At 38.7% G+C, this 21,270-nt stretch overlaps 2 protein-coding genes across 6 annotated transcripts in view; both read right to left on the bottom strand.

Annotated features, from left to right (window-relative positions):
• The window catches only part of si:dkeyp-97b10.3 (nacht, lrr and pyd domains-containing protein 1b-like), a 28,324-nt gene extending 22,897 nt beyond the window's left edge, over positions 1 to 5,427 (bottom strand). For 3 of the 4 annotated variants that reach the window (XM_026282986.1, XM_026282987.1, XM_026282988.1), the window contains exon 1: positions 5,074 to 5,256. In XM_026282986.1, coding sequence (XP_026138771.1) covers positions 5,074 to 5,222 — 149 coding nt within the window. In that variant the 5' untranslated portion in view covers positions 5,223 to 5,256. The other variant, XM_026282985.1, reaches the window with a different exon arrangement.
• LOC113115415 (tyrosine-protein kinase receptor UFO-like) overlaps positions 1 to 21,270 on the bottom strand; it is a 1,029,470-nt gene that overhangs the window by 986,520 nt on the left and 21,680 nt on the right. The gene's annotated exons all lie outside the window — the stretch shown is intronic.

Genomic DNA, 21,270 nt, shown 5'->3' with positions numbered 1-21,270 from the left:
AAATGCCTTATTAATTTAATTTAATTTTTTTTAAGTCGTCTGTTTTTCAGGAGAAGAGGGCTCATCTTAGCACCACAGGTGACATGCATCAAAGTGCAGCTGGAAAAGAACCATCAACATCTGCAGTGAAGAAGAGGAAATGATCACTGGGCAGCTTCTTCAAGAGCACCGCAGGTCCTCCTTCTTCTTCTGTGCAGTTGGAGGACACCGCTATGGAAGCTGAGCTAAACAGCTACCTCATGACTCCTGCTATTGATGGAGAGCAAGATCCCTTGACTTAGTGGAAGGTACATAAGGTTAACTTTCCAAAGCTGAGCCAACCCGCTCACAAATACATATGTATACCAGCCACAAGTTCTCCATCTGAGAGACTCTTTAGTGCTAGCGGAAACGTTGTGATGTGAGCGCTCATGTCTGAAACCAGCAAAGGTAGACATGTTAGTGTTTTTGGTCAAATTTTGTTGAAATCTCTCCTCAATCAAGTGTTGACTTGGGGTGAAAAATAACTTTTAGCAAGTGTTTGTAAGACTTGAGTTGGAGTCAAGATTTGTTCTGTACTTTATTTCGTAATGCCAATTACCGGCAGCATTTACTGCACAAAGAAAATGTTAACAGTATTTGTACTTGAATGTGTGCTGTGCATTTCAATATTTTAAATGCTGGTTATCTTAACAGTCGTGACAGATTTAGTCGTTTATGAATATTTTGTGTAGCATCTGTGATAATTATTGTATGTTTTTAGACGATATAAGCTACAGAAAGTGGAGGTTCTTCATCAGCCATGCCTGTTTGCTGAATGTTCTCTGTTTTGATCATTTTGTGTTTTGTTCGTATAAGCTTCACTACCTCCCTTATTTCAAAGTTAAAAGACCTTGTTACAGAAAGGTAATGCCATTTTATTTGTGCTTACTGGAAATTGTTTGCTTTAGAGAAAAAAAAAATATATATTGGATATTATTAAATATTAAATGGATATTTACTAAGATATTTTAATAAATGTTGGAATAAGTCATGTAATTTTTTTAACATAGACTGTATTTCAGCAGCAAGAAGCTAACCATTCATTGGACAGAAAGACACACTGCATCTGCCAGAGAATGTTGAGCTGAAGCTTGTCTATAAAATTAAATCGCAAATCAAATCGCAATATCTGTCAGAAAAATCTTAGATATTTTCCCCAAATCGCAGAGCCCTATCAGAAGCTATAGCTTACATGAATAAAAATCACACACATGAAGCTTAGAAACACTCTAAATAGTGCCGAAACATGACCCATTGATCGATGTTAACCTGGAGCGACTCATTTATAATCACGGCATCGTCTGATAAAATCAACATGCATGTACAGTAGATGCGTGTTGAGCGGCTATGCGGTGGTTTTGGTTATATTACTTTTTTGTGTCATGCAGCGCACTGCCTGCATCTGAGCAACAAAACAACAACAAACAAAACAACAAACAAAAAGTGCATAATATTAACAGATGAACTATGCTCATATTTATTACTGTTAAGCAACAGGGGTCTCATTTATAAAACTCATTATAGATTTCATCCTAAAAGTGTACGTAGGCACCAAAGCTAGATTTTGTGTACGCAAACAGAAGAGGTACACCAGAACCTGTGCAAAAATCCCTTTATAATTCAGAGTCAGGGAAGACTGTGTGTACGGACCTCTAAAACTGACTCCTCTCAGAAATCACAATATATGCAGCTTACAACGCCTAGTTTTACTATGCATAACCTCATCTGCATATAATGCATATTTCTAGATGCATGGTTTAGAATGTCTGTAAGGTGTGTACATATTTACGGCAAGTTTATTTTTTATAAATCCCAATTTGTGCGTACAAAATGGCGTATGCAATTTCAATGCTCATTTTGTGTTTTAAAAATGAGACCCCAGGTTTTTGGAAACTCTGTTTTGTACTCATTTATTGACGAGGTGGCTGTGGTAGGGTCAGCTAAAGCGATGTTTCCCTGCCGTTCACAGAAGAGACACAGAAGAGACGACCCTGCGCTGGGAGAGTAAGATCTCACGCTCGCGGGGCAGCACTGGTAACATCTTCCAACTCAATCAAAGCTAAGGTTTATCTAAACTAAACAGCTCTCTAGGTTTGTCAGTATATATATTCTACGGAAAAAAGCAGAGCTGTTACCAATGCACCTGCTTACTGTGAACTGTTTCAAAACAGTTTAACGTGGATATTCTATAACCTTTTCACTTTTATTTTGCCTCTGTCCCAACTTTTTTGGAATGTGTTGCTGCCAACAAAAAGTAAATTTGTTCATATCTAAAAAACAAAAACATTTCTGTTGGTCAGTGAAAACTTTGCAAATATTTTCTTTATACTTTTGTCAATAAAATAAAAGTTCACATTGACTCCATTGTTAAAAAGGCCCAGCAGAGGTTGTATTTCCTTCGCCAGCTGAGGAAGTTTAACCTGCCACAGGAGCAGAGATGTATAGTAACGAAGTAGAACTACTTCACTACTGTACTTAAGTACTAAAAGGCGGTATCTGTACTTTACTAGAGTATTATTTTTTTCTCCTACTTCCACTTTTACTTCGGTACATATTTTCGCTGAGTTTAATACTTTTACTCCGATATTTTTTTATGTGCTGCATCGTTACTCGTTACAATTATAATAATGTTACGAATCATTCCATTACAAACCACTGCCAGAACTGAAGATGGCAAGTTTGATGAAGCTGGCACATCATTGAGCGAATCAAGCGAGACTGCGCGTGCTGACTGAACTGCTGTGAAGAGAGAGATGAACACCGAGCCGAGCCAGATAATGACTCGTTCACGAGTCAAGAACCGGTTGCATCGGTTTTCGGATGACCAGTAACTCTAGTTCTTTCTGACAGTTCGATTCAATAAACCAGTTGAAGAAAACAGTTCACCGATTCTTTTGCGCTCGATGCAATGGCGTCATTGGCGTTTACTGCACCTGGGCTCATAACATTAACACAGAATCAGTTCAGAATCAATCACCAAAAGAATCAGTTCGGTTCAGACGCTCTGTGTGTCGGTTTGCTTCACGCTAAATCACACATGCGCAGTATCATCAGCTCCTCGGTTCACGAATCGGACGCGTCTGACAGAAACGGTTCTTGACTCGTGAACGAGTCATTATCTGGCTCGGCTCGGTGTTCATCTTCAGTTCTCTCTTCACAGCAGTTCAGTCAGTGTACTGTTTGAGTCAATGAATTACTAACTACGGGATATTGGTTTGTTTTAACTCAGAGGGAGTGTCAGACACATTAAACAAGTTAACATCTTAATTCATCTGTGGATTAATGCGTATTGGAGACGCGAACCGTTTAAAACGATTCAGTTCGATTTGGTGGACTGTTTCAAAAAGATCCGGTTACATCGAATGATTAGTTCGCGAACCAGATATCACAAACTGCTTTGTTTTTAACTGTCTTACAACAGACACGGAAGAGAAGACAATGCTGAATAAAGTCGTAGTTTTTGCTATTTTTGGACCAAAATGTATTTTCAATGCTTCAAAAAATTCTAAATGACCCTCTGATGTCTTATGGGTTTGAAACAACATGAGGGTGAGTTATTAATGACATCATTTTGCAAATTGGGCTAACTAACCCTGTAACCGTTTTTTGTTTACAAGAAGTTACAGTCAAAGGAATTGTTATTGTCCTTTAGGTTAATCATTTGAAATAGTAAAAACAATTTGTTCAAACTTTTGACTAATTTCTTTAATAGCTACATAACACAATACTTTTACTTTCAGTACTTGAGTAGTAAATTTTAAAATAGACTACTTGCAATACTTAAGTACAAAAATTTTTGAATACTTTAGTACTTCTACTTAAGTGTGGTGCTTAAAGAGCACTTCTACTTCTACTCAAGTCACTTTTTTGATAGAGCACTTGTACTTTTACTCAAGTATGGTTCTCTAATACTTTATACATCTCTGCACAGGAGCTGCTGAAACAGTTCTACTCGGCCGTCATTGAGTCTGTCCTCTGTACTTCAATAACTGTCTGGTTTGGTTCAGCAACAGAAGACTACAGAGAACTGTTCAGACAGCTGAAAGGATTACTGGTGCTCCCCTGCCCACCCTTCAAGAACTGTATACATCCAGTATATTGCATTTTTACAAAACACCCCAACTTCTCTGGGATTGGGGTTGTACCCTCCTGCAGATCTCCACCCCTGATCACACACAGCTGTCTGTAATAATCGGGTGCTCAGGTGTGTGTGATCAGGGGTGGTACTGATCTCTGCAGGACGACAGACCTCCAGGAACAGGCTTGGGCTCCACTGATATATACAGTGTGCAGATTTAATCATTCATGTTTTGTTTTTTCAAAAGGATTATAAAACTTAAACACAAGGAGCTCTAAAGAGTTCTGACCCAATTTGAAATGTTTGAACTGTTTGGTCTCCAGTACATCATTCTTTAAAGATCTTTTGTGTTCGGCTGATGAAAGAAACTCGTACAGACTTGGAACAACTTCAGGGTGAGGTGTTTTAAATGAACGTTCATTTTTGCATGAACTTTCCCTTAAAATCTAGCATGCTCATGTCACTCATATATAACACCTGTATAGCATTTGCTTACAAACGTCTGCCAACCCTACTGAGCAATGTCATATTAAACTATTAATATTATTAATAATAAGCAGAGCCCTTTTACTGATAGATTCGCACCAAGAGGCTTGTTTCAGTTCCTACATGAGCACAATTTGACCTGACCTGATCATTGTGAACTTTGAGCTTATCGTTTGAAATACAGTCGTGCGAGAGAAACAGTGCGAGTAATGGAGACGCGTGTAACCGGTGCAAGCGAGGTCCGTGTGACGCTGAGACGCGCTCGTGCAGCTCCGTGCATCGCCCGGTTCTGAGAGGAGATCGCTGGAACACACTTAATGTTTGTGAGGGACTAACTGCTGAACCCTGACTGAAGCATTACTCCTCCGGAACAGCAGTGTTATTACTGCGTTACTTTCGGTTCCGCGCGCTCTTTGTTTGCGTGGAGCGCGTGGAGCAGAGGGTGATGTTAAAGCGGCTTGATGCAGCAGTTCTCCGCCGACACTCACCCTTCGATCAGCGGCGTCGTTTCTCCGTGATGCGCCATGTGTGCCACCATTATTCGCGCAGCGACACCGGCACAATCCCAACGGTGTTTCCGCGACGAGAGCTTTGCAGATGAGAGACAATAACGTCCGTCAAAGCGGAGCCCATTCATGCACACACTGACACACACACACACACACACACACACACACACACACACACACACACACACACTAGTGTTTCCGCGACTGGCAGCAGCAGGAAGTGGCGGGAACTGGAGCTTGTTTACTGCAGATGTCCATGTCAGCAGAAGCCATGACAGAGATCAAATTACTAAAACAGAATAATGCTTAATAATATACACACTAAATAATAACAAAATGCAAAGTTTTGCGTGGTTTTGTGCAGTAGTCTACTGGTGTAAGAACAGAGGACCCCTAGAGGACAGTGGTTACAATAGTTTACACTTTTTGCTGCAAGAACTGTAACATTTAGCGCTTTTGTCTCAACTTTGCTATGATTTCCCCTCAGTTCTCCGCTACAGATGAAATAAACCTGTCATCGTTAAATGTGAATCAGTGTCGAGAATCAGGTGTGGTTATCTTTCCTCTGCCAGGTGAAACACTATAGGCTATGGATATCAGTTTGAATTCGGAATCATTTATTTTTCACTTATAACATTATACTTTTTCATTAACCTAATTTGCAGAAAAGATGCTGTGATTGTGATTAAATGCTAAATTAATAGGCAATGTATTAAACTTGAAACATGGAAGCTTTATAGGCTATTGTATTAAAATGAGTTAAGAAGCTGTCTTCAAGTTGTGTTTCCGTGATTGGTTCTTGGTTTGTCATGTCTGTAAACACAAGAGAAGCTCTGTTTACAGTGTGGGTGCATCTCTTAATAACCACCATCATAGAAGTTCACCCGTCTATGGCAAATTCTGGTTCTGCAAACCCTCAAAATGTGAAAATGGCTATAAGTAATAATAGTTAGTACTAACCAAAGTTAGAAACATGAAAAGTGGGTGAGGTAAAGACAGGAATGACAGCGAGGCGCTGAAGTACAGTGTGTTCAGGAGATTGCACTGCACTGCAACAAGATGCCAACTGTTCCACTGGAGGGAAAACTCTTTCCAAAAAAACATTGAGTTGACAAAAGCTCTATAACATGATACGAGTGTTGGAAATGACATGTGATCGTTGTGACCTTTATAAAGTGTGTATCGCTGTAAAGACTGAAAGGCATTCAGACCGAAGGCAGAAGTAGCCCACAATGGATGTTTTTGCTCAGATGTGACTCAGACCTTTTAGTTTTTGAAACGGTATGACCAGCACAAACCACACTCGATCTGAGATTTTTGACAGCCTAGTACAGATTTTAGCAGTGTGACCTCAGTCAACAGAATGAATGTGACTTCATAATTGGGGTGACAGCTCAATACAAGCCAAACATGAGGCCTCATATCATAACAGGTTCATGTTGAGCATGTAGTGATACAGCAATCAAAACCGAAGAACCTCAAAGTAAACACTAAACCAACAAAGCAGTCGTGATCAGAGATCAGAATCATACAGCACAACTGAGATGTCTACTATGAGGCTGTCTGATCTCAGACATGGGTTAAGACTCCGTATTGACCATAAATATTTTCAATTTATATTATTTTTGAAAAAAAAAATTTAAATTATAATTAGATGTATGCAATGTAATTAATTATTATTTGTAATTAATATATTTCTATAAGTACAGTTATTTTAAAGAACATTTGTCATCAGCATCTTCTGCATCCAGTACAGGCCCCAGGCTCCGGATGTGAGGGACCCATCATTGTTTTAGTTACTGATTCTGTACTGAGAAACATTAGTGTACTGTAATTAGTCTTAAATACAATACTTTCCACTGATCTCGACCCTCCATTAGACTAGTTATATCTAATTATATAAACTTGTACCAAAAACATTTTCTGTGAGGTATCTGCCAGGAGAAAAGGACGATCATCCTCGAATCAACACTTGAAGTCTTTTCTGAATAGATTAGCAGTTCTCTCTCGAGAGCTACACTTGAGGATGCGAGCAGGACTCATGCATGAGCTCAATATGTTGATGTTTCTCCTCACATCCAGCTTTCTATCAGACACCGTCCATCCTCCGTGCCTTACCAAACCACCACAGCATTCCTTCCACACCCTTCACCTCCTTTCTGCATGGCTTCACCTCCATCATTTAACAAGACAAACAGCCAGCCTCCACACTCTTCGTATTGCTCAACCTCTGCTGTTAAACAATGCTCCTGCAAATCCCCCAGATCCGGCTCAGCCCTTCAGGTGCCAGCTCATATGTGTGACGGAGATCGAGCTCTGCTCCTTCACCACTGAGATACAACAGACGGACCCAGAGACAGAAGAATAACACGCAGGAGGCTTACAGAACTGAACCAAACGATCTCACGTTCAAAAGACTACAGGAAACAACAAGTGGGCAAATCCAAAGACAAAAGAAGATGTTCTTGGTGAATATGATAAATGCAAAGGAGGCTTAAGACTGAACACAACTGAATGAAAGAGGCATGCTTAAATAGGCCCAAACACAGGCGGAGTTAATAATCGAATGAGAAGCAACACAATGAAATCTACAGCAGCTGAGAGTCATTACATGCTGGAGCCCTACAGGAGTCCCTCCTCGGCTCCTCACCTTCCCCAGCTCCACTGTGGTCCAACTCCCTGATGAGATCTGGCTCGAGAATCAGTTAATTAATAAGCTTTAATTCAAGGGATTGAACAAAACTATAACATAAAATACCTAGGAATTACAACCATTTGAACATGTTGGAGCGTTTAGTAATAAAGGTAGCCTACTTTTACCTGTTGAGACATGCTTCCACTCTTATAGACTGGTAAGAGCTGTGTTTGTGACACGTGAAAGGGGCGTTTGTAAAGGCAGTTTAAAACATGCTTAAATTCTGTAATTCTGCTTGATGACACTAGTAGTGCAGGCACAGTATACCCTACCTTCAGTTAGTTAATTAACAATCTATTAGTATACTTTCACTATATAAATCAGTGAAAGTAATCACTATACTTACAGTACATTTACATTTATTAGTTTAGCAGTCAATTGTATCTCATGCAATATAAAAATGAGGAATACAATCTATTTGGTAACTTCAAGGGTTTTGGGACATAATCCAGCCACAGACAGTGCTACAAAAAAAATAAATAAATAAATAATAAGCTGCAAAAACAAATAAACAGGGCTCAGACTTCAGCCAATAGGGCTTGAAAACAAAACACCCTTGCAAGAGCAGAAACCAAAAACATTACCAAATTAAAACAAAGCCTGTAACTCACTCAAGGAAAAGATGCTTCAACACAAGACAAGTACAAAATATAAATGGCAGGATCCCTACACTAGAGGTCTTTACAGTGCACCCGAGACCCGTCGACCCCGGACCCGACCCGGGACCCATATGGGTTCGGGTCTATATTTTAAATCATCAGCCGGGTCCGGGTCGGGTCCGAATCTTATTACCTCTGGTCCCGGGTCTGTTTAACATTGTGTGTAATACCCGTGCAATCGCCAATCGGAGTCATCGGACTTGGAGAACACCCGGCTGTGATCAAAGACTGCTTGTGTTTTTTGTAACTTGCAACTTGTAAAATTAGGAAAAGAAAAGAGTGAGCCAAAAAAAGTGATCTCTCTCTCTCTCTCTCTCTCGCTCGCAGACTCAGAGTTAATATACAAGTGCACGCACGGTATTAATGCTTGCAGACTTGACACACTCATGTTTAATATATTTCAAATCAGCAGAGGTGGGTAGAGTACCCAAAAACTGTACTCAAGTAAAAGTAAAAGTACTTCTAGAAATATTTACTCAAGTAAAAGTAAAAGTACTAGTCTTGAATAGTTACTTGAGTAAGAGTAAAAGAGTATCGGATAAAAAATCTACTCAAGTAGTTAGTTACTAGTTACTTTGGGTCATATATACTGAGCCTATTTTTATTTAGATATATAGATAAAATGTATGTTATGTATGTGTGTGTGTGTATAAATGTATATATTTCATCAGCCTTTACTCTAATTTATGTAATTTATTATAAAACCCTGTCTGTTTACTTAAGTAACAACAGATATATGTGTCATAACATATGCCATAACATATTTTTAATACGACTGACTTTATATTAAATATGAATTTAACATTGAAAGTTAATGTGATATAAATATTGCTACTAATCTTTCATTGTTCAGACAGAGAGTAAATAACATTTGCATTATTAAAGATCATTTTCACTGACAGTCTAGTCTAATCACTCTCAGAAACTCCCATTAAAATCACTGAAACTGTTAACACTGTGAAATCAATATCTTAATTATAGATTCGTACACACATCTGCACTTTGTTGTTTCTGACGAGAGAATTCACCAGAAAGAGGTATTCAGTCAGTGAGCAATTGAAGGAAGCACCGGCATTTCAGCGATGACTCATCGGAACACCTCTGATTGGCCATTGCATTCAAAAGCTCAACAGAATCGTGTGTGATTGGTTATAATGCGCAACGCTGTAAAAACGCGTCTGTCTCTGGCTCAGCGCCAGCAAGCGATCACAGATCTGAATTTAGCAGCTGATGATATGACTTGCTGAACGTACTCGCACCGGTGTGATTGTATTAAAATTAATAAAATCTTAATCGGCTATTTTTTTTGTCTTTTGGAAGCTGCATTCAACTTGACTCCCCTCTGTTATAAGCCACAAACTAATGTTACAGTGGTATCGTGTACTGTAATCGAATGTAGCCCAAGTTATTACCTGTTAAACAGTAGACAGCACACGCGGTGTTCATCTAATAAGGATCGCCATCACAAGCAAATAATAACCTTTGCAGATTTGCTTTCAATTCAGTGCAGTTCCATCGCCCAGTTTTCAACTGCTGATGTTAACCGTTACAACTCTGAGTGAACCGCTTCAGAGCTCAGCGCACGCGACAGGGAACTGAACGAATCATTCAAACTGATTCATGAACCAGTTCACTCGTTTGCCAATTGGTTTGATCAAGCCTTTGAACAGAATTGACTCAAAAGAATGAATCATTCGCGAATGGGCATCGCTCATTGCCCAGAGAAAAGTAGACGGCGCGTTTGGAATAAACTGAAGCATTTATAACATTTATTGCATTAAGAGAAAGTAACGAGAGGAGCGTCGGCTACAGTAACGAAGTAAAAGTACAGATTTTCCCAAAAAATTTACTCAAGTAAGAGTATAAAGTACCCATCTTTAAATATACTCCGAAAAGTATTAGTTACCCCCCAAAAATACTCAAGTAAATGTAACGAAGTAAATGTAACTCGTTACTACCCACCTCTGCAAATCAGCAACACAATCTGAGGTGAACTGTCACATGAATGTTTTCTATTACGCTCAAATTGCGTTAAGGCATTTTAGGTTGATACAGCTAGCACGCATGTGCAGTCTCCAGCGCATTTCATGTTTCTATGGCAACCAGTGAGGGACACTTCAACTGCCAAACCGCGTTTTACATTTTCTCCCATTTTTATAATATTATAATTGAACCGTTTAATCTTAAAGTTTTAGTGGTTCAGATTCAGACTCGATGCAGAGCAGAGAGCACAGACAGAGATCAGATGACAGTAAATAAATAATGTCAGCGTCAGGTCTGTGTCTTCCCGGCGGGTTCGGGTCCAGATTTCAAATAATATACGGGTCCGGGTCGGGTCCGGGTAGGCATTTCTCGGATCTACACGGGTCCGGGTACAGCTTTTGAAATATTAGACGGGTCCGGGTCGGTTCGGTGTAGTACATTACAGGTCTCTGTCGGGTTCGGGCACAAATTTTTGGACCCGTGAAGACCTCTACCCTACACTGACATCCGTACTAACTAATGCAAACCCTAGTAAATCATTTCATTTAAATACTGTCCTCACATAAATGTTGTGTCTGAAAGAGAAACAAATGCATATGCAATAAGATTAGCTGCAAAAGTGTCTACACCTTTTCATCAATAATATTTCACTGTGTGTCTTTAGTAAATCCAGACTTTATGCAAAAATGCAGGTAAAGTAAATATAAAGGGTTCAGAATTTCTTTCTTTTAAATTATAGAGCAGCGTCTGTTTATTTCAGTGCCAGGGGTGATTAAAAATACATTCAGTCACAAACCTATTAATGTATCATTTGAATTATATTTACAGTGATCAATAATAATAAAATAATGGCCCAACCTCATTCATTATAAATGGATACAGACAAACTGCAGACAGGAGATCAATGAATATAAATGCTACACATAAATTGCTATATGAAATGTATGAATTCAATCATATTTATGGGTGGTGCAAATTAAGTTTTAATGTAGATAATCTGCCTAACTTCTGCACAACCTTACAGAGGGTTATACTGTAGGGTTCAGAGCAAACTTATTTCCCACATTTTGTATTTTCTACAAGCTAATCAACTAATTTCTGCTGATTTATAAAAGCAGTTGTATCCAAAGAAATGTATACCTGATACACAGCAAAAAAATCTGAGTGAAATTAACTCTGCTGGGAGTACATGTGAGACCACACTCAAGAGTGTGAAAGTGTTAAAATAGGAGTGTTAAATTAACACTGAAGCTGAGTTAAAGTTAATGAGATAATTAAGTGATTAATTGAGTGATGATTGACCATTATTGACGAGACCTGATGTTAACATGCAGAATCAACAAAGATGAAAATCACTATGTTTATGTCACCATTATAGTGATCAGTGTTTGCTTTAGTTGGGCTCTTGACCCCTAAAATGATAAAGTCAGATTTTAATGGTCAGTTATAACTATGTTATAAAACTGATAGACAAGCAAAGACTATTGTTGTTCCTGAATTACTGAGTTAAAGTTACATTGTTGATTATTGCAGCCCTGTGATTCTTCAACAAGATATTTCCAGCATTTTAAATACAATCTGAGGAATTTCTTAAAAGTTGTTTGCTCAAAAATCTTTCAAAAGAGACTTTTAGTTAGACATGCAAACATCAAGAATCAGCCTGTGAATCTCAACAATGGTGAAAATCAAAAAAGCATGTTGCAGTGCATTCTGGGTGCCACCTATCAAAATTCATCCATGACTCCCATGATGCATTGCGGCATGAATACATTATTAGCAGAATTGTTTCAGTAATTTCCTTTGTTCTTACTATTCTATTTTTGTATTTTATGTTACTTTTAGTAGTTTGTTTTTTAATGTTTTTCTGAATATGCTGTTTGTAACCGTTGTTGAGATTCCTACACTAATCTTTGATGTATGTGTGTGCCTAAAACAAGCTTCTTTTTTTATTTATCAGAACAACTTTCATGAAAACCTTTTAATTAGCAGGTACTGTACAGTCACAGGGTTGTTATAATCAATGAGGTCAATCAAATCTGTTTAGGCATTAGTTGAGTTTTGTGATTCAGGTCAAATGGCCATGTTATGATTTTTTTCTTGTCTGTTTGTTACAATTCAGTTGTAACAGCCAAACCAAACCTCACTTTAAAAGTGTAAGGCTCAAGAGCCCAACTAAAGCAAACACTGATCACTATAATGGTGACATAAACATAGTGAATTTCATCTTTGTTGATTCTGCATGTTAACATCAGGTCTCGTCAATAATGGTCAATCATCACTCAATTAATCACTTAATTATCTCATTAACTTTAACTCAGTTTCAGTGTTAATTTAACACTCCTATTTTAACACTTTCACACTCTTGAGTGTGGTCTCACATGTACTCCCAGCAGAGTTAATTTCACTCTGGATTTTTTGCTGTGTATGATAACAATATCTTTGAAGAATTTAGGAACATATATAGAGAGCAGTGGGAGCAGAGCGAGGTGGAGGAGCTCTGGTGTGTGGTGCAGGTGTCAATCATTATCTTTCAATTCTACCAGCCTCGCTCCGCTCCCACGGCTCTCGGCTCTGCCCCACTCGTCACAGTGTGTATATCATTATGTGTGTAGTTATTAGTAAGTCTATTACTAAATTGTGTGCTGAAGTACAGCTTACCTGAACTTCATCAACTAAATAGCCCCAACACAGATTGCATTAGACAAGCAGTTTTGGGCAGACCAAGTCTCCTGTGCACTGTGAAAACTACAACTCAAAATTGTTCACCTTACTAAAATTTTTGCATTAACTGACAATAAAATTGCTAGTTGGAACTTGAACTATCTGTTGTAAGCAACTTGAACTCACTTTCAGATGTTTCTGAGGAAAAGTTCATCTTATTTTATAAACTGAGTTGATTTTATTTTGAAGTTGTAGTTGACCCCCAGTTAGAGTGAGGTCAACTTATCTGCGCATGCTCATTTGATATTTGTCAAGCAACCGGCTGACAGGGTTTCCAAGGATTTTCCCAGGAGCTCCCTTCAAAAGTCTGAAAGTTTGCGTCCATCATCTCGTCACGATGCCAGCGGTAACTTTCCCTGACGTCTTTGTCGAAGAGAAACATTCCTTCTAATTCTAGTTCAGAGAGTTCAGAAAGTTTAGATAATTTGGCTGCTCCAGCTGGGGATTTACACATTTCTGAATTAATACTTAGGCATTATACAACTGTTTATCGGTCATCTTTGGCAATATTGCATTATTTTTGAGGTCTCAACAGTAATCTGGAGAAGGAGTACACATTGGCTTAGGGCCCCCTTCCTCAAATCTTACCCTGGAGGTCCAATGCACTGCAGAGTTTAGCTCCAACCCTGATTAAAGTCACCTGTCTGCCATTTTCGAATGATCCCAAAGACATTGATTGACACTGATTAGCATGCTCGGGTGTGTTTGATTAGGGTTAGCGCTAAACTCTGCAGGAAAGTGGATCTCGAGGTCCAGATTTGAGGATCCCTGGCTTAGGGGATAAGAAGAAGGAGAAGAAGAAGATTTATTTATATAGTGGCTTTCTATAGCTCAAGGTTCATCTACATAGTGTTAAATAAAACATTTGCACACCCACATACACAATACAAACACAAAAGGCCACATATAGGGACATTATCCAAACTACATATTAAAAAGATAAATTTTTGGCTTGAATGTAGACAAAGATGATATATTATGAAGTGTAAGTGGTAGCGAATTCCATAATCTAGGAGCATTAAACCTAAATGATCTACCACCTACAGTGGACAGCCAAAAATGAGGAATGGACAAGGTTCAAAACAATTTAATGCCTTAAACGTTAGAAGCTATATCTTACAGTGCATATGTGATGACACAGGTGACCAGAGCAGGGCACACCCTATGCCTGATAAGCCAGGGTGATGGCATCCACAATCCAGTGGGCCATCCTCTGCTTAGATATGGCATTTCCCTTCTGCCGGCCTCTGTAACAGAAAAAGAGCTGATCTGAGGTCCTGAAGCCTTTTGTCCGATCTACATAGTAACCTAATGCAAAAATTGCAGCAATGGGACTCCACCCCCCTGAAGGTAGTGGAGCCTGGTTCACAGCTCTGAAATGGTCATCTTCCAGCAGTGGGAATATGACTCATCCACGAAGACCACCTCTGCGTGCTTGACACATGAGGCAGCAATTGTGACCATCACCTGGTGCCAGGTAATGACCGCACCTAGAAACGCACGCGTGAAATGGCATCCTTATATGGATGATCCATCGTCTTTACAAAGACGCACCCGTTTATTGTTCTTTTAGATAAATTGCTATTTTAGGGAAAGGCTCTTTAATGTGCTGATCGCATAGGAGAATGGCCGCTTGCAGCTCAACAGGGGGTAGTGCAACCTGAAGTGTGCAACCTAATTGACACAGGAATGACCACTGCAGAAGCGCTGTACCGTCAACAACAAATGTTTACAAGAGTGCAATGAACTTGTAGCTCATTGAAGACACATGGATGAAACAGAACGATGTTGGCGCTTGGCTCCAAAGCAAAAAGCTGGTATGCTTTGCACCTGCTGCCTTATTATACTCACGTTGATCACAGCAGCAGCTGGATGCAATAATTGCATGCAATAATTGTGGATTCATTGACTCATTTAATTTACATTCTAAGTAGATTGGTCTATCTAAGTGATATCCCAATTCGTCGTTCACCGACGTGAGGTGAAGAGTGACCGACTGAAAGGGAACTGAACCTTAAGAAACACCTTGTTAAACTGGAGCAGTGGCAGATTTATACCCTTGTATGGTGATAGAATATTTTTTATTGCTAATCTCAATATAAGGCCACAACTTTTTCAATAATTTTACTTAAGAATGGTAAATTTGAGTTTGGCCTATAATTGTTCATGTCTGGATAGTCAAGAACTTTTGGTATGGGGGTTACTGCAGCCATTTTTAAATATGGCGGGAAAAATGTCAGATGCTAAACTACAGTTAATCATATGTGTTATGAAAGAGTCAATCTCAGGAACACACATCTTAAGGAAAACACTTGGTATAGGATCAATCTGGCAGGATGTAGGACCACCTCAGCCAGGTAACGACCGCACCCAGAAACAGGACGATCCATCATCTTTACAAAGACGCACTCGTTTATTGCTCTTTTAGAGAAATTGCTTGTTTATGTGCTGATCACATTGGAGAATGGCCGCTTGCAGCTCAACAGGGGGTAGTGCAACCTGAAGTGTGCAACCCAATTCGACACAGGAATGACCACTGCGGAAGCACCGTACCATCAACAACAAATGTTTACAAGAGTGCAATGGTCTCGTAAATCACTGAAGACACTTGGTGTTTTTTAAAGTATGGGGTTACTGCAGCCATTTTTATTCTGCTTGAACGATGGCAGATGCTAAACTACAGTAAATAATACTTATTATAAAAGGTTCAACCTCAGGAACACACATCTTGAGGAAAACAGTAGGTATAGGATCAGTCTGGCAGGATGTAGAATTTGACTTCACAATTAGATCACTTATGGCAGCAGAAATAATACGAGTAAAAGCAGAACGAGAGTATGTTGAGTGAGCTCAGTCAGCAGGCATCAAGTGAACATTTGAGTCAGTTATTTGAGGGGTGTCTTTGGAAATGGATTCACTGATAGACTTAAATTTGTCTGAAAAGTAATGAGAAAAGTTATTCACAAGCACCTCAGAGCCAGAAATAACTTGTGTTGTGGAGGGTTAGTGAGTTTGTTGAGCATAGCAAACAGTTAAGTTCCACTGTGAATTTTTGTTCCCAGAACATTCTCTCAAAAGATACAATAATGTTCTCTAAAAACATTCAAAAAATGTTTATTAATAACATTATTAGAACATTTTCCCCTAACATTCTAATTAAGATTTAAGCAGAGGTTTAGATGTTTATGTCTGTTTCAAAGTAATAGTTTGATTTGATGTCACCATAATGGTAGTAAGTGTTGGCATTAGTTGTGCAATTTCCCACTTGACTTGTCAGTGTTGTGTTTTAGCTGCTGTAATCTTTATTTATTTCATGAACAAAGTAATTTAAAAAGAAGAGACAAAAATATATATGATATAAATTTACAGGATTCTATGCGTTGCGACACATTTGCTATAGTCATTAACAGTGAAGTGATAGCATAGACTAGTCTCCAGATAAAACCAGTTTAATAGATCATTACATGATGAAATTTTAAACACCAGCATGTAAACCATGTCACCTGATTATTTTTTTTAATGCTCGCTGTTTTCGCCGTAACAAATAGAGTTACAGCAGTTACACAAAATACTGCCTAAATACTGATCACCATAATGGTGATGTCAAAATAAACTATTGTTTTCAATAAACCGTCAACACCTCTGTTAATCTCTATAAGAACTTTTTTACATTTATGACAATCTTGTTTATAATAAGTTAAATTGGTAATACTGTTTTTGGAGTTATTTAAGCTGGAGTTTGACATCAAACAAAGGTTGGGTTTTCACTTTCAACCAATATTTGACTTCTGAGCCCCATCTAGTGTGATGGGAGGCTTTATAAGAATGTTAGGCCCCATTTACACTGCATGATTCAAGTGACCCAATTCCCAAGTTCGGATATGACCAGTTAACGTGGAAGCAGGAAAAAACTCATGGAGTCCGATGTCCTCAGATCGGATTCAGGCCGCATTCATATGTGGTAATAAATCGGATATGAATCGGATACATGCATTTGCGTGTGCCATGTAAACAGACAAATCAGATATTTCCCAGTAAATGCGAGTCGTACATCATCAAATAAGTGACATCAACTCAGGTGGACACCACCAACTGAGATCACATGACTTATTATAGGCACAAAATTTGCCCAGGCTGCAACAAGGGCTCCTCTTTTTTCTCCGCCATACGAGACCAATGTTTTGCTTTTTTTTGTTGACTTTTCAAAATATTGTGGAAAGCAAAACACTATATAGTCATATACAGTATTGTTCAAAATAATAGCAGTACAATGTGACTAACCAGAATAATCAAGGTTTTTCGTATATTTTTTTATTGCTACGTGGCAAACAAGTTACCAGTAGGTTCAGTAGATTCTCAGAAAACAAACAAGACCCAGCATTCATGATATGCACGCTCTTAAGGCTGTGCAATTGGGCAATTAGTTGGAAGGGGTGTGTTCAAAAAAATAGCAGTGTGGCATTCAATCACTGAGGTCATCAATTTTGTGAAGAAACAGGTGTGAATCAGGTGGCCCCTATTTAAGGATGAAGCCAACACTTGTTGAACATGCATTTGAAAGCTGAGGAAAATGGGTCGTTCAAGACATTGTTCAGAAGAACAGCGTACTTTGATTAAAAAGTTGATTAGAGAGGGGAAAACCTATAAAGAGGTGCAAAAAATGATAGGCTGTTCAGCTAAAATGATCTCCAATGCCTTAAAATGGAGAGCAAAACCAGAGAGACGTGGAAGAAAACGGAAGACAACCATCAAAATGGATAGAAGAATAACCAGAATGGCAAAGGCTCAGCCAATGATCACCTCCAGGATGATCAAAGACAGTCTGGAGTTACCTGTAAGTACTGTGACAGTTAGAAGACGTCTGTGTGAAGCTAATCTATTTTCAAGAATCCCCCGCAAAGTCCCTCTGTTAAAAAAAAGGCATGTGCAGAAGAGGTTACAATTTGCCAAAGAACACATCAACTGGCCTAAAGAGAAATGGAGGAACATTTTGTGGACTGATGAGAGTAAAATTGTTCTTTTTGGGTCCAAGGGCCACAGGCAGTTTGTGAGACGACCCCCAAACTCTGAATTCAAGCCACAGTACACAGTGAATACAGTGAAGCATGGAGGTGCAAGCATCATGATATGGGCATGTTTCTCCTACTATGGTGTTGGGCCTATTTATCGCATACCAGGGATCATGGATCAGTTTGCATATGTTAAAATACTTGAAGAGGTCATGTTGCCCTATGCTGAAGAGGACATGCCCTTGAAATGGTTGTTTCAACAAGACAATGACCCAAAACACACTAGTAAACGGGCAAAGTCTTGGTTCCAAACCAACAAAATTAATGTTATGGAGTGGCCAGCCCAATCTCCAGACCTTAATCCAATTGAGAACTTGTGGGTGATATCAAAAATGCTGTTTCTGAAGCAAAACCAAGAAATGTGAATGAATTGTGGAATGTTGTTAAAGAATCATGGAGTGGAATAACAGCTGAGAGGTGCCACAAGTTGGTTGACTCCATGCCACACAGATGTCAAGCAGTTTTAAAAAACTGTGGTCATACAACTAAATATTAGTTTAGTGATTCACAGGATTGCTAAATCCCAGAAAAAAAAAATGTTTGTACAAAATAGTTTTGAGTTTGTACAGTCAAAGGTAGACACTGCTATTTTTTTGAACACACCCCTTTCAACTAATTGCCCAATTGCACAGCCTTAAGAGCGTGCATATCATGAATGCTGGGTCTCGTTTGTTTTCTGACAATCTACTGAACCTACTGGTAACTTGTTTGCCACGTAGAAATAAAAAATATACTAAAAACCTTGATTATTCTGGTTAGTCACATTGTACTGCTATTATTTTGAACAATACTGTATAGTGGATATACACAGATATAATCAGAAAATCTGATTTGGGCATCAAGACCTGCAGTGTAAATGCAGCCTTAGAGAATAATGTTCTAACAATGTTATCAGTAGACACGTTTAGAATGTTTTGAGAGAATTTTATCCTACCTTTTTTTTTAAAAAAACATTCTGGGAACTATAATAAACCTTGCCGCTGAAAACATTCTCAGAACATAAAACATTTCTTGCTGGTTTGATGTTTTGCCACTCATTTTCAATGCTAGATATTCAAAAGATGCAACTTTTTTGAGCTTAATTTTAGATCAAGTTTTCGTCAAGTTCACAGCATTTATAAGTGTATAAATCCAAGCGGAGAGATCCTTTTAAAGTTCTAAGTTGAGCAGAAGAAAATTGCAAAGCCATCTCAGGAGAAGTCACTTTAATAATGTCAGCCAAAAACAGCACAAACAAACAAAAGAACAAAACCTGCAAATAATTATGTGTCAACATGACAAAAAAAAAAGAAAAAGGGGCCCACACAACAATTTATCGGTTTAACTATGTTAAGCCAGAACCGCATCAAGTCCATCATCAAAGGCATTACATCATGGGGAAGTCGTGGCCTAATGGTTAGAGGGTTGGACTCCCAATCGAAGGGTTGTGAGTTCTAGTCTCGGGCCGGACGGAATTGTGGGTGGGGGGAGTGCATGAACAGTTCTCTCTCCACCTTCAATACCACGACTTAGGTGCCCTTGAGCAAGAGCATCGAACCCCCAACTGCTCCCCGGGCGCCGCAGCATAAATGATGAACACTGCTCAGGGTGTGTTCACAGTGTGTGTGTGTGTGTGTGTTCACTGCTCTGTGTGTGTGCATTTCGGATGGGTTAAATGCAGAGCACAAATTCTGAGTATGGGTCACCATACTTGGCTGACTGTCACTTCACTTCAACTCTGAATATTGTCGATACACAGTAATATCATCTATTGCAGTGGTGTATAAAATACCTGTAAGTCATACTCAAGTAAAAGTACAGATATCTTACCAGAAAATGACTTGTAGAAGTTGGAGTCATTGTTTAGAATATTACTTGATTATTGAATATTACTAAAAGTGTAAAATTATGTAATCTTAAGTACATTTAAGTATTGCGTGTAAAAGTACAAATAAATTCAAAATGGAAAAGAAGCATATGTATATGTTCAAACACAGTTTGAGTAGCAAGATTTTGTTCAGTTTTAACTCTTCCTTCCATTTTGTATTTTTGGGTAGGTGACAGCAAGTGAATGTTAATGAATGAGTCATTGAGATTCAAACGATTCATTCAAAAACAAAGCATTTGACTGTGTTAATGACTGAATCACTGAATCATTTATTCAACTGATTCATTCAAAAAGCTGATTCATTCAATAAGTAAACTCCATTCATATGGTTAAGTGATGACATAAAAAGCACTGTTTCTGGGTCCAAGCCTCAGTTTGCTTAAATTGAGAATACTACCTCAGCAGCCATTTATGTGCACTGTTTATTCATATTAAACATTTAAGCTAAATATTTTCAAACTTTTTATATTTATTTATATTTTCATTGTTTGGTTATCTGGGATTTCGTTATGGAGTTAAAGGATAGGATTATTATTGTATTTAGTAGTATTACATAACATCACATTGTGAGTGTATATTAACACCTTTTGCTGTTTTTTTCGTGGTATCTGATCAAGCGCTTAGACACAGAAGCATTGACACTTGATTTCAGGGGCAAATTGGGTGTGGCACAATATTTTTATATATATTTATACATGTGTTTACATTGGATTGCTGTTTATATGGAATTTCTGTTTTGTTGTTTTTTTTCCTTTCTTTTTTCAAGCAGTATTATACAAAGACGCAAATCTATTTTCTAATTATATCAAATTAACTTATGAGTGATGGACACTGGGCGAGTGCGGAAAATATGTTCCCCTTTAAAAGGACAGCTGTGACTGGGATTCTACAGGGGGTGACACCGTCTGGGCGTGTTTGTAACTGGCCTAATGAAAGGACGAGCAAGGACCTGCAAAGTGAGTGTTCTGCATGCGGTGAGATAGCTTATGGCTAGGTGAGTGTGCAGTGTCCTACAGATGAATAAAGGTGGATGAGTCTGTGATTTGAGGATCCTGAGCAACAGCAACATGTGAGACGAGTGCTTACTGGTTGGGGACGTCTATTCGAGTGCTGTAGTGACGATCGAGATCGAGCGAACGCCCATGGCAGTTTTCTGGTCAGCGACTACATGGGACTGATAAA

This window comes from Carassius auratus, chromosome 15, assembly GCF_003368295.1.
Source record: "Carassius auratus strain Wakin chromosome 15, ASM336829v1, whole genome shotgun sequence".
Classification (NCBI taxonomy): Eukaryota; Metazoa; Chordata; class Actinopteri; order Cypriniformes; family Cyprinidae; genus Carassius; species Carassius auratus.
This window is presented reverse-complemented; position numbering and strand designations above follow the sequence as displayed.